The 14,476-nt window shown below is 43.5% G+C and overlaps 1 protein-coding gene across 1 annotated transcript in view; it reads right to left on the reverse strand.

Moving 5' to 3' along the window:
• The window catches only part of LOC139549364 (seizure protein 6 homolog), a 119,552-nt gene that overhangs the window by 45,638 nt on the left and 59,438 nt on the right, over positions 1 to 14,476 (reverse strand). The window contains exon 2 of the mRNA XM_071359804.1: positions 1,858 to 2,625. Within this exon, the coding sequence (XP_071215905.1) occupies positions 1,858 to 2,625 (768 nt within the window). The remainder of the gene's footprint in view (positions 1 to 1,857; positions 2,626 to 14,476) is intronic.

Here is a 14,476-nt window from a genome sequence, read left to right on the forward strand (position 1 = left end):
CAATGGCCTATGCTCCCAAAGGAGCGATTGGCCTAAGTAAGTAAGACTAACCCTCCCTGATCCCTCCCTGGTCCCATTCTCTCACTCACTCACACCAGCCCCCCTACGTTAATAGTGTTTCAAGGTTTTCAAATCTTCTGCCCGAATCAACAGAGGCCCTCTCACTCTATCCTCTTTGGTTGTGTGGCTCGAGGGACAGATCAGTTGGAGGGAATAACCACAGACAATTTTCTGGTCGCCTTGAGGTGTTTCCGCTCGACAGCTTTATTTGATTTCTGTCTTCCTAGTTTCCTCCAGAGATAGGGATGACAACAGGAAGTTACTGTGTGCTTGTATGTAGGTGCGTGTGTAGGTGCTTGTATAGGCGTGTGTGTGTGAATGCCTATGTGTGTGTGCCTATGTGTGTGTGTGTGTGTGTGCCTGTGTGTGTGTGTGCCTGTGTGCGTGTGTGTGTGTGTGTGTGTGTGTGTGCCTGTGTGTGTGTGTGTGTGTGTGTGTGTGTGTGTGTGTGTGTGTGTGTGTGTGTGTGTGTGTGTGTGTGTGTGTGTGTGTGTGTGTGTGTGTGTGTGTGTGTGTGTGTGTGTGTGTGTGTGTGTGTGTGTGTGTGTGTGTGTGTGTGTGTGTGTGTGTACCTATGTGTGTGTGTGTGTCTCAGACATATTGGGAGATTTCCCCATCCTGCCCTTCATTAGTTGTGAAGGGGTCCCTGTGGGTAAAGCACAAATGAAGCAAAGCCTGTGTCTGGAGCGTTCCACTCTAAGATTCCAACCTAGATTTAGGAGTAGATGTAACATAGTAAACGTAAATCTGTCTTTCTCCAGTGGTTATGATATGTTACGTTTCGTATGGTATGTATTCATTTGTGGATGTCCATCCTCCAATATGTATGACATGTTGCAAATTACAATACGTATGATATGTTACTAATTGCAATTTGTACAATAATGTTATGAATTTGCAATACTTGGCAAATGTTAGCTAGATGGCTAATGCGTACGTTAGCTAGGTGGCTAACGTTAGCTAGGCTGGGGTTAGGGATATATTTTAAGGGTTAGGGTTAGGTTAAGGTTAGGGGAAGGGTTGACTAACATGCTAAGTAGTTGCAAATAGCTAAAAAGTGGTAAGTAAAAAGTTGCAAAGCTGCTAATTTCCTAAAATGTTGAAGTTGTCAGTGATGAGATTTGAACATGCAACCTTTGGGTTGCTAGAAGTTCATGTTATGCTTCAACATATCGACTCCAATCAAACACCCTCCTTTTGTTTTTTGCCTTAGGTAACCCTTTCCCTTCCCTTCTGTCTTATGTAACCATACCAAACGTAACATATCATAATAATTTGAGTGTCCTGTATTTACATTTACTATGTTACGTCTATCTAGTCTATGAGACCAGGCTGAAAATTCTCCTTCACTCCCACCATAACACAAATGTGTCTCAATATCTCATGTTTGCAATCTGGTTTCCACTCTTGATTGAGTGTGAGAGGAGCAGGAATACTGATGTTGTAATTCATTTAAGCCCCTTGGCTGTTTAGATATGTGAGCTGCAAACAGAGAGGATTGAGAGTGTGAGCACAGTGGTGTCTCAGACAGACAGACACAGAGCTGCTGTGTTGGAGAGAGTGAAATTCAGCCACTTTACAACCCACCAAGGCCCAGGATTATCTCTAAAACTGTATAATGAGAATCTGAGCATGCTGTTCATTATACAGTATCTTCACAATGAAGACAGAATCATGGAAACTGGTGTTGGGTGTGGTGCAGGATATTGTATTTGACAGTAATTCGTACACTGTATGTCTCTGGTTAAGAGTAGGTGATCATTAGAAGTGTGTAGCTACATGGATGTGTTACATTACCTGGGTTGGGCAGGCTGGTGGTGATGGTGGTGGTTGTGGTTATAGTGGTCGTAGTGGTCTCATCATCCACATCACCAGATACTGCAGAAGTGTCCATCGCTGCACCATCACTGGCATGGCTCATGTTGTGTTCTGCTGACTTCCCTTTATCCTTCTCCACTAGAGTGGTCAAGGCTGGGGGAGTCATGGTGGATGGGGAAGGGACCTCAGAGTGCCTGTCACCCATAGGAGCAGGCAGGTTGTGGGTGTTTGAGTGGGGAGGAAGGGCAGAGGTGTGCATGACAGGAGTGGTCAGGGTATCCATGGCATCAGCTTCTTCCTCTGTCCTCCCCCTGCTATTGGTCAACGCCCCTCTCTGAGTCACAGAGACACGCCCCCCTGGAACAGAGCTACCCTGTGTTGCCAACGGTGACGTGGCTGTTGCCACAGTGGTAGTGGTTGAGGCAACATCGGAGAAAGCCAGCGCTTCCTTGTGTGGCACCGTGTGAGTGGAGGAGGGGTCTCTGGCAAAGTGGGGACCTGATGGTGGCATAGTGGGGTGGGTATCCACACCCCCACTGTCCTCAAAGAAATGCCGCTGTCCTTGGAGGGACTCCTGAAGGAGGAAGCCTTTGTAGAGAGTGTGATGGTTGGGGACATTCAGGGGAGGGGCGGTTGTCACTAGGGGGATCCCTCTGTCAGTGTCCCGTGTGTTGGGATACGGGCTGGGGCCTCCACCCTCAGACTGTCCCCTCTGTGTGACGGACGTCCCATCCTCAGAATAGGAGCCTGGAACAACACAGACAGAACACATACAGTGAGTTCCAAAAGTATTGGGACAGCATGGTGGTAGAAATTACAAACTTTGTAATGCGCTGTATGAGCCTTGAATCTGTACATTTCCACTGTCTGTTTCTCTCATGTAAGAAGAAGCCAGTGTTTTTCCTCTCTTGTTTTTAAGTAACTTGGTCACGTAACCAAAGACAAAGAGCCTCTGAGAGCGACCACAGTTTTTGAGTCCATCTTGTTATTTTCGTATCTTTCAAGGGCACAGCTGTGTGGAGACATGAAGAGATCAGAGGCTAGCTTGAGCTGCAGCGACAATTCTATCAGCAGAAAGAAGTAATAAAACTGACGTTCTTATTTGTTTGTACACTATGTTCCCATCGTGATCTCACACACCTGCTAAACTGCCACGTAGACAAAGGTTATAAAAGCTGAGACCCAACTCTTGTTCGTTGGGCTCTTAACTCCGCACTGTTGAGTGGATTGTTAACTTCTTATGGCTGCAGGGGCAGTATTGAGTAGCTTGGATGAAAAGGTGCCCAGAGTAAACTGCCTGCTCCTCAGTCCCAGTTGCTAATATATGCATATTATTATTAGTATTGGATAGAAAACACTCTGAAGTTTCTAAAACTGTTTGAATGATGTCTGTGAGTATAACAGAACTCCTATGGCAGGCAAAAACCTGAGACAAAAATCCAACCAGGAAGTGGGAAATCTGAGGTTTGTAGGTTTTCAACTCATCGCCTATCAAATACACAGTGGGATATGGGTCAGTTTGCACTTCCTGCGGCTTCCACTAGATATCAACAGTCGTTAGAACCTTGTCTGATGCTTCTACTGTGAAGTGGGGCCGAAGGAGAGAGGAATGAGTAAGATCTGCCATGAGCTGACCATGCTCTGACCATGCGCGTTCACATGAGAGGGAGCTCTGTTCCATCGCACTTCTGAAGTCAATGGAATTCTCCGGTTGGAACATTATTGAAGATTTATGTTAAAAACATCCTAAAGATTGATTCAATACATCGTTTGACATGTTTCTACTGACTGTTACGGAACCTTTTGACATTTTGTCTGCTTTCAGTGAACACGCTTCGTGACTTTGGATTTGTTTACCAAACACGCTAACAAAAGTAGCTATTTTGACATAAATGATGGACATTACTGAACAAAATGAACATTTCTTGTGGAAGTGGGAGTCCTGGGAGTGCATTCCGACGAAGATCAGCAAAGGTAAGTGAAGATTTATAATGCTATTTATGACTTTGTTGACTCCACAATTTGGCGGGTAACTGTATGGCTTCCTTTTGTGGCTGAACGCTGTTCTCAGATTATTGAATATTGTGCTTTTCCCGTAAAGCTTTTTTGAAATCTGACACAGCGGTTGCATTAAGAACAAGTCTTTCATTAAAGTTTATGATGAGTATTTCTGTTATTTGATGTGGCTCTCTGCAATTTCTCCGGATATTTTGAAGGCATTTCTGAACATGGCGTCAATGTAAACTGAGGTTTTTGGATATAAATATGATGAAGATCATCAAAGGTTAGTGATTCATTTTATCTCTATTTCTGCTTTTTGTGACCCTGTCTTTGGCTGGAAAAATGGCTTTTCTGTGATTTTGCGGTGACCTAACATAATCGTTTGTGGTGCTTTCGCTGTAAAGCCTTTTTGAAATCGGACACTGTGGTGGGATTAACAAGAAGTGTATCTTTAAAATGGTGTGAAATACTTGTATGCTTGAGGAATTTTAATTATGAGATTTCTGTTGTTTGAATTTGGCGCCCTGCACTTTCACTGGTTGTTGTCATATCGATCCCGTTAACGGGATTGCAGCCATAAGAAGTTTTAACTGCTCCAGATTTGCATATCTTATGATAAGAAGTTGTTGTTTGAACAATCTACAGTCTCTTCCTTTCTGGTAAGAATTTCCACAACAATTCTTGGCTACGAGGATGGGATGGCTGACTCTGTTTGCTGATCGTTCCCGGGGACACCAAGGTTAACTGCGCGCAGGGGCTGCATTAGACGTAGCTCAGGGAGCCCACACTCCGTCTGAGTCGAGCAGAAGGGACCCCCCTTCAACCTGCCAGTGAGCGTCAGTGGACGGATACGCCATCCCGAACAATAAAATGAAGGGTGGGACTGACTTTCTTTAGGGACAACTAAAGTACACAATAAAGTATAGATATTGTCTTCGTGACAGAATACTCTACTGTGTGTAGAGGAGAATTAACTGTGTGTGAGTTTCACTGTGTGTGAAGAAGACCTTGTCTTAGTGAGAAGGAGGGCTCTACTGTGTGTGGAGAAAATCCTGTTTTATAACAGAGGTATTCCGAGGTAAATGAGAATTATTGGCAAAGTACTAAATTCATATTAATTGATATGCCATGGTTTGCAATCGTCAGATGTAAATACATTATCTATGTTGTTCCAGGACAGGGTCCTGAGGTAGAAGTTAGAAGATATAGTTGCAGAATAGAGCATTACCATAGAAGGGCCAATTTGATCAATGGAGAAGAAGAGTAGTGGGCTATGATTGGAGTGTAGGCGGATACTGGTATAAGACATATAAGCTCAGCAAAAAAAGAAACGTCCTATCACTGTCATCTGCGTTTATTTTTAGCAAACTTAACATGTGTAAATATTTGTATGAACAGAACAAGATTGAACAACTGAGGCATAAACTGAACAAGTTCCACGGCCATTTGACTAACAGAAATGGAATAATGTGTCCCTGAACAAAGGGGGGGTCAAAATCTAAAGTAACAGTCAGCATCTGGTGTGACCACCAGCTGCATTAAGTACTGCAGTACATCTTCTCCTCAAGGACTGCACCAGATTTGCCAGTTCTCGCTGTGAGATGTTACCCCACTCTTCCACCAAGGCACCTGCAAGTTCCCAGACATTTCTGGGGGGAATGGCCCTAGCCCTCACCCTCCGATCCAACAGGTCCAAGACGTGCTCAATGGGATTGAGATCCGGGCTCTGCGCTGGCCAGGGCAGAAGACTGACATTCCTGTCTTGGAGGAAATCATGCACAGAATGAGCAGGGTGGCTGGTGGCATTGTCATGCTGGAGGGTCATGTCAGGATGAGCCTGCAGGAAGGGTACCACATGAGGGAGGAAGATGTCTTCTCTGTAACACACAGCGTTGAGATTGCCTGCAATGACAACAAGCTCAGTCCGATGATGCTGTGAGGACAGCCTGAACACTGATGAAGGGATTATGCGTTCCTGGTGTAACTCGGGCAGTTGTTGTTATCATCCTGTATCTGTCCCGCAGGTGTGATGCTCGGATGTACCGATCCTGTGCAGGTGTTGTTACACGTGGTCTGCCACTGCGAGGACGATCAGCTGTCCGTCCTGTCTCCCTGTAGCGCTGTCTTAGGCGTCTCACAGTACGGACATTGCAATTTATTGCCCTGGCCACATATGCAGTCCTCATGCCTCCTTGCAGCATGCCTAAGGCACGTTCATGCAGATGAGCAGGGACCCTGGGCATCTTTCTTTTGGTGTTTTTCGGAGTCAGTAGAAAGGCCTCTTTAGTGTCCTAAGTTTTCATAACTGTGACCTTAATTGCCTACCGTCTGTAAGCTGTGTTTAAACCCTTTACAATGAAGATCTGTGAAGTTATTTGGATTTTTATGAATTATCTTTGAAAGACAGGGTCCTGAAAAAGGGACGTTTATTTTTTTGCTGAGTTTATAGTGCAAATCTGTTGTTTGAAGAATCGACAGTCTCTTCTTTTCTGGTTTGAATTTCCACTACAATTCTTGGCTACGAGGATGGGATGGCTGACTCCGTTTGCCGATCATTTCCGGGGATACCAAGGTTAGCAACGTACAGGGGCCGCATTAGACGTAGCTCAGGGAGCCCACACTCCTCCTGAGTGGAGCAGAAGGGACCCCCCTTCAACCTGCCAGTGAGCGTCAGTGGACGGATACGCCACCCCAAACAATAGAATGAAGGGTGGAGCAACTTAAGTGCACGTTAAAACATAGATATTGTCTTTGTGACAGAATACTCTACTGTGTGCAGAGGAGAATTCACTGTGTGTGAGTTTTCACTATGTGTGAAGAAGACCATGTCTTAGTGCAAGGAGGGCTCTACTGTGTCTGGAGAAAACCCTGTTTTATAGCAGAGATATTCCCGGGTAAATGCACATTATTGGGAACAAAACCCTGTGTTACATAGACAAGCAAAAACATATTTTTCAGAACAAGTGCCTATTTTTTTCTAACCAATTCTTAGAAAAGGAAGTCGTTCCTAAACAAATATTGTTGTTTATTTTTGTTTTTGAGCATGTGTGTGTAGACAGAGTTTTCCACAATGGGAGCCAAGAGCAGCAAGGGAGAGCCTTGCCTGTCTGACCTGCTGACTGGAGGTAATGGCGGGTAAGTGGGGCAGGGACATTCTGGAACAGGTACCGCTCAGGCACAAGATAGAAGATTTTCCCTTGAAAGGTGCATTAAGCAGCAGAATGTAGGAAGAAGTTGCAGGATTTTGAGACAACCAAGAATGGCAAAGCAAATAGGATAGATTGGGATGATTTCAGGAAATGGGAAAGAGAAGCAGAACACAGGACTAATAGGAAAGTTAAAGGCATAATGGTACAAGAAAGTAAGAAAGAAGGATAGATGGAATCAATAAGAGAAAAATAAGAAATAGGGATGACGACGACAATGATTTTCCACCCACATATTCCACCCCTGTTTCTCCTGCACCTCCCCAGCCAGTGCCTCCTGTTCCTGCTCCGGCCCTAGCTCCAACGGTCCAACCGCCTATCTATCCTGACCTGAACCTGATTGACTTGGGGGTAGGGGCCAGTTCCCAACAAACAACAAGAATTGGCCCAAAAGGGGACCCGACATAACCTTTCTCATCCAGGCACCCCTGGTAACATTCCCAAATCCACAACCTCGACCAGCTCCTGATGATCCTGGTCATGCTGATTGGCACCCAGAGGTCAACATCCAGAAGACAAGACAAGATGAAGGAGATTGCCAAGGACCTCCCTCACCCCACCAAGGACGCAGGTGATTTCACCACACAGCTGCTTAATCTGGTCAAGCTGTACAAAGCATCTACAGCTGAGGTTGCCCACATCTGCCGCATCAAGATGGGACTGTGATGGGCAGACGTGGAAGGAAGATTCGATGAGAACCACCTCTGGGGTGAGAATGGAGCCTATCAGGCTCAACTGACTTAACCGTATTAAAGAACATTACCCAGCTATGACTGGCCAAAGGCCAAATATGTTTCTAAATCATTCTACATTAATGTGGATGCTACCATGATTACGGATAATCCTGAATAGTGATGAGTGAGAAAGTTACAGAGACATAAACATCATCCCCCCTCCTGTTATTGTAATGGTGAGAGGTTAGCATGTCTTGGGGGTATGAAATTTGTGCATCTGTAACTTTCTCACTCATAATTTTTCACGATTCATTCAGGACTAGACGTAATCATGGGAGAATCCATGTGTTTAGAAACATATTCTAATTTGAAATGACACAATACATTATTTACCATTTCTATTGGGCACAAAATACATCTGAAACACAACCACAACAAATGCATACCACAAATTGAACTGAACTGACTGACTATATTTATATACCCTCTTTTCTATGACGTGTAAAAAATAAAATACATTTAAAAAAGCACAATGTACACATTTCTTCTTACAGGAGCAGCATGAGTTTTGTAAAATAATCCACTCCTTGGCTGGTATTAAATAAATCCACACTCGGTATGGCAATGACATGTGAAAGCTGTTGCCAGGGGAGAGAAGACTGGAAATACACACACAGAGATTGTAGGTACTGTAGATCCTTAAAAGTAAAACATCTTAAACAATACTGCATTTCAAATACTAATAGTATTGTTAAAATTAAATTAGTATTTGAGGCTTTACATCAAATGTCTGACTGATAATAGGGTCTCAGAATCAGATCTACAATAAGAATTTGCAGTAGTACTATCAAAGACAAATGTATTTGAAGAGGTAGCAAACAGCATACTGTAAGGATCAGATGGTATTACCATAGATATACAGTGGGGAGAACAAGTATTTGATACACTGCCGATTTTGCAGGTTTTCCTACTTACAAAGCATGTAGAGGTCTGTAATTTTTATCATAGGTACACTTCAACTGTGAGAGACGGAATCTAAAACAAAAATCCAGAAACTCACATTGTATGATTTTTAAATAATTAATTTGCATTTTATTGCATGACATAAGTATTTGATCACCTACCAACCAGTAAGAATTCCAGCTCTCACAGACCTGTTAGTTTTTCTTTAAGAAGCCCTCCTGTTCTCCACTCATTACCTGTATTAACTGCACCTGTTTGAACTCGTTACCTGTATAAAAGACACCTGTCCACACACTCAATCAAACAGATTCCAACCTCTCCACAATGGCCAAGACCAGAGAGCTGTGTAAGGACATCAGGGATAAAATTGTAGACCTGCACAAGGCTGGGATGGGCTACAGGACAATAGGCAAGCAGCTTGGTGAGAAGGAAACAACTGTTGGCGCAATTATTAGAAAATGGAAGAAGTTCAAGATGACGGTCAATCACCCTCGGTCTGGGGCTCCATGCAAGATTTCACCTCGTGGGGCATCAATGATCATGAGGAAGGTGAGGGATCAGCCCAGAACTACACGGCAGGACCTGGTCAATGACCTGAAGAGAGCTGGGACCACAGTCTCAAAGAAAACCATTAGTAACACACTACGCCGTCATGGATTAAAATCCTGCAGCGCACGCAAGGTCCCCCTGCTTAAGCCATTGCATGTCCAGGCCTGTCTGAAGTTTGCCAATGACCATCTGGATGATCCAGAGGAGGAATGGGAGAAGGTCATGTGGTCTGATGAGACAAAAATAGAGCTTTTTGGTCTAACTCCACTCGCCGTGTTTGGAGGAAGAAGAAGTATGAGTACAACCCCAAGAACACCATCCCAACCGTGAAGCATGGAGGTGGAAACATCATTCTTTGGGGATGCTTTTCTGCAAAGGGGACAGGACGACTGCACCGTATTGAGGGGAGGATGGATGGGGCCATGTATCGCGAGATCTTGGCCAACAACCTCCTTCCCTCAGTAAGAGCATTGAAGATGGGTCGTGGCTGGGTCTTCCAGCATGACAACGACACGAAGCACACAGCCATGGCAACTAAGGAGTGGCTCCGTAAGAAGCATCTCAAGGTCCTGGAGTGGCCTAGCCAGTCTCCAGACCTGAACCCAATAGAAAATCTTTGGATGGAGCTGAAAGTCCGTATTGCCCAGCGACAGCCCCGAAACCTGAAGGATCTGGAGAAGATCTGTAGGGAGGAGTGGGCCAAAATCCCTGCTGCAGTGTGTGCAAACCTAGTCAAGAACTACAGGAAACGTATGATCTCTGTAATTGCAAACAAAGGTTTCTGTACCAAATATTAAGTTCTGCTTTTCTGATGTATCAAATACTTATGTCATGCAATAAAATGCAAATGAATTACTTAAAAATCATACAATGTGATTTTCTGGATTTTTGTTTTAGATTCCGTCTCTCATAGTTGAAGTGTACCTATGATAAAAATTACAGACCTCTACATGCTTTGTAAGTAGGAAAACCTGCAAAATCGGCAGTGTATCAAATACTTGTTCTCCCCACTGTATATGGAATAACCTGTATAACCACAGGGTATTTGTTATAAACCCTCTGCACATCTCCCTCTTTCCCCCTTTCTCCTTTCCCTTTGTCAGAAGCCAATACTTCAGGAGACACAGGCACAGAGAGATTCACAGAGAAGGGAATAAGCTTCAGCGGTACTTTGATGTTTATCATTTTAGTTTTCTAAAGGCACCGCCAGAAAAAAAATAGGCTTATCTTGAATAAACCATGAATTCAATATAAACTCCATTGATTAAAGTTCTGAGAAACTTTAACATCGTGGCTATGAGGTCTGGGCTCAAGGCTTCACAAAACACGGAAGCAAAACTCCTTCTTAGGGAGGCACGGTCAATCCAGTTGAAAGAAATCCAGTAGATTCCTTTTGAAAGAAAAGACCAATACTCTTGCATTTTGTTTTGAAACTACATTATGCACACGCACACACATTGACTGAAAGTTGGCTACATCATCTCTACGCCGTACCATGAATAATTGAACACCATGGTGTTATTTTAATCTGAGTAGCCTGGGTCTCCCTTGGGTCTGGGCCTGGGTCTGGGCCTGGGTGAGGATCTTAAAGCTGAATAGTGCTCTCGCTCTTGAATCAACAGTAGTACACAGGGGAATGTGTTCAGACCAGAGGTTGGAACCGGTTCAGGGAACAGAACCGAAAACCGGAAAATAACAAGATTTTCAGAAGAGGGAAAGAAAGTGATCTATATGGCTCCGGAACAGAACTGTTATTTTAAAAGCATGGGAACCGGTTAATAACGTTATTTTACGTTCCGGGCATTTTTTTCCAGTCCCACTAAAAAAGCAACGAAGCACCTATGCAAAGCCCTCCCTCTGTCGACCAGAACTTCTTCCAGCGTCTACCTACCAGCTGAAAATCTTTGCCAGTGTGTGCATGTAGGCTACCTGCCCCTCCCCCTTCGAAGCATAGCTGCAGCATGAAGTTACAAGCATGATTCAGACGATAGGGAGAGAGATTTTTTATTAGAGATTAATGGATTAACTTTTTCAATGCTAGCTAGATATACTATAGTTATCACATTTCACATTGGATTTTTAAAACTTCTTAAGGCTAGGGGGCAGTATTCGGAAGTTTGGATGACTGACGTGCCCAAGGTAAACTGCCTGGTACTCAGGCCCAGAAGCTGGGAAATGCATATAATTGGTAGCATTGGGTAGATAACACTCTGAAGTTTCTAAAACCGTTAAAATAAAGTCTGTGAGTATAACAGAACTGATATGGCAGATGAAGAACCGAGGAGAATCCATCCGGAATTATTTTTTTTGATGTCACAGGCCACTCCAATGCTTGTCTATGGGATATTCAAAGAAATTCCTCACAGATTGCAGTTCCTATGGCTTCCACTAGATGTCAACAGTCTTTAGAAAGGGTTTCAGGCTTGTTTTTTGAAAAATGAGCTAGTAGTTGTAGTTTTTCAAGGTGGCTCTCATTTGGACTGTAGTCTTGTGGCACGCGTGGATGAAGGCGCACACTTCGCTATTTATCTCCGGTATATTCCGTCTTAAATTGTATAATTTTTTTACATATTAGGGTACCTGAGGATTGATTAGAAACGTTGTTTGACTTGTTTGGACGAAGTTTACCGGTAACTTTTGGGATTCCTTTGTCTGCATGTTGAACGAGTGGAACTGAATTGATTACTGAATCAAACACGCCAACTAAACTGACTTTTTGGGGATATTAAGAAGGACTTTATCGAACAAAACAACTATTTGTTGTGTAGCTGGGACCCTTGGGATTGCAAACAGAGGAAGATCTTCAAAGGTAAGTGATTTATTTTATCGCTATTTCAGATTTTTGTGACGTCTCTGCTGGTGTTGCGAGGCGCTGTCCTCAGATAATCGCATGGTAAAGCCTTTTTGAAATCTGACAATGCGGTTGGATTAACAAGAAGTTAAGCTTTTAAACAATGTAAGACACTTGTATTTTCATGAATGTTTAATATTACGATTTTTGTATTTTGAATTTCGCACTCTGCAATTTCACCGGATGTTGTCGAGGTGGGTCGCTAGTGTCCCACCTAGTCCAAAGAGGTTTTTAACTACAAAAAATGTAAGGTTTCTTTTTAATCCTGGTGAAGCTAGCTAGCTTCTCTGGTCCAACGTTAAGCCAACTCTGAAGTTCAAAGACATTTAAAGTTCCTCCATAGAAGCCGCTCCTCATTAGGTATAATTATGTGGGCCTAAAAGCCAATTTATGCTTCATCTGAAAATGTGGTGGGAGGCGCTGTATGGATGGTGTGATGCCTCCGGAGGCACGCAGAGGCCGTGCGCCGCCCAAATTTTGTAACAGTGCGGAGGGCTCTGTATAGCTCCGCATTGACATGATTGGTTGACAGTAGGGGGGAGGGGTCCTGTATAAACACAAACTCCCTTCCTTGATAACTTCCTTCACAACAGCTCTGCTCCGCGAAACGCAAGAAGTATGAATGCCCTGACTTCTGCAGAAGATTGAACATGCAGCGCCTTTAATTCAGATAATTCATGTCATTCCAAGATGTCCAGCGTTTCAAGCAAAGCCTCCTCCTCCACCCTCTCTCGCTCTCTCCCTTCCCGCAAAATGTCTGTCACGCCCTACACTTGTCTTTCCATCACGCATGTAAACAACTCACTGAGATATAGCTTGCCATAGCTCCATAGCAAGCTGCTTTATCCACACTGCCTGATTTGTGAAGTAATTTAATAAAGAGCTAAATGTAAAACAATTATGATTTCAGAAGTTTAAAAAGGAACAGAAAGGAACGACATAAACTGTACAAAATATATTTTTGAAACGGTTCAAAACTTTATGTTGCTGGTCGGAACAGTGGAACGGTTCCAAACCCTGTTTCAGACAGTGGTTTCTCTCTCGCACCTCCTCCTGAACCGCACAGTTTTCCTCCTTATCAATCACCCCACAAAGTCACACACGCACACACACTTATCGTGAGGAGCATCTTGACCAATGCATTCCTATTATGGAGGACATATTAAAAGTGCACTAGAGATATAAAACCAGTAAGAATGAAGAGGAAAAGGGAAAACTCTGACTGTGCCTCAAATGTAATGTCTTTGATTTGTGTCCTGCTAGATTGTTTCACCCACTTAAGTATAACACACACAGGGCCTGATAATGAATCTTTTGAGATGGTACAGCGATAACGATGTGCTGCTAGTCTACTCTAATTACGTGGGCAGAGAAATCAGAGAGATGCTGTGCTGTAGCCCAGTTATCATTTACATTACACAGACCAAGCTTTCCACACAGCGCAGAGCTACAGACAGCATGCATAACAGGGCACTAGACTCACACACACAACAGTGCCGTACCGCAGTTTCGCGAGGCAATAATCCAAATACATTTTTAGATTTCAGAATAGCAGAGACATTTTATCTCCAGCCTTACTTCGTCAAAGTATGATCATCTGTTTGTCTTGGAAGCACATAGAACATATTTGACATGTTACAGTTTATCACATACAACAAAAGGTCACTTACAGCACCGGCATGAGATACTGATTCAACATGCAAACAGGAAGTGAGAAGGAAATGATGGGAAGCTTCCAAGCTTTGAGCAAATCAATCAAGTGGTGTGTGAAAAGAAATACCAACCAAAGATGTCAAAATAGTGTGTTCTGCATGGCAACATGCACAATAAGACCTTCTGATTAGATTTCTCTCTGTCTTTGGAGCTCAAATCCCACCCTCAGTATATGAGGAGTAGGTAGATAATATCGTATCAACCATCAATTTCACAGTTGCATGTCTGAAATGTAATATTGACTTAACAAAACTCAGACAATATAGGGCTAGGGGATAGCTCATATTGATTAGTTATGGTAGTACACAAACTAATAGAGCCCCACAGTGGAGGTGTCATAATACCCATAAAACCTAGCGGTTTATGGGTATTATGACTCATACTGTGCTACTCTACAGGAGAGAATAGAGGCTGAGGCCAGAACACATTCACACAGAGGTCATTTTCCCTCTGGTCCTGTAAAACCATGTCCTTTACACTCACCCAATTACACCCAGCCAGGCACCTTTGGAAAAGGTCATTCTCTCATCTCCATAATGACCGGGGACAAAGCCCAAGCAGGTTATCTCTCATCTCCATAATGACCAGGGACAAAGCCCAAGCAAGTTAGATCAATGCAAGGACACCTGCTATCAGTGGAG

Source organism: Salvelinus alpinus, chromosome 22 (genome assembly GCF_045679555.1).
Source record: "Salvelinus alpinus chromosome 22, SLU_Salpinus.1, whole genome shotgun sequence".
Taxonomy (NCBI): domain Eukaryota; kingdom Metazoa; phylum Chordata; class Actinopteri; order Salmoniformes; family Salmonidae; genus Salvelinus; species Salvelinus alpinus.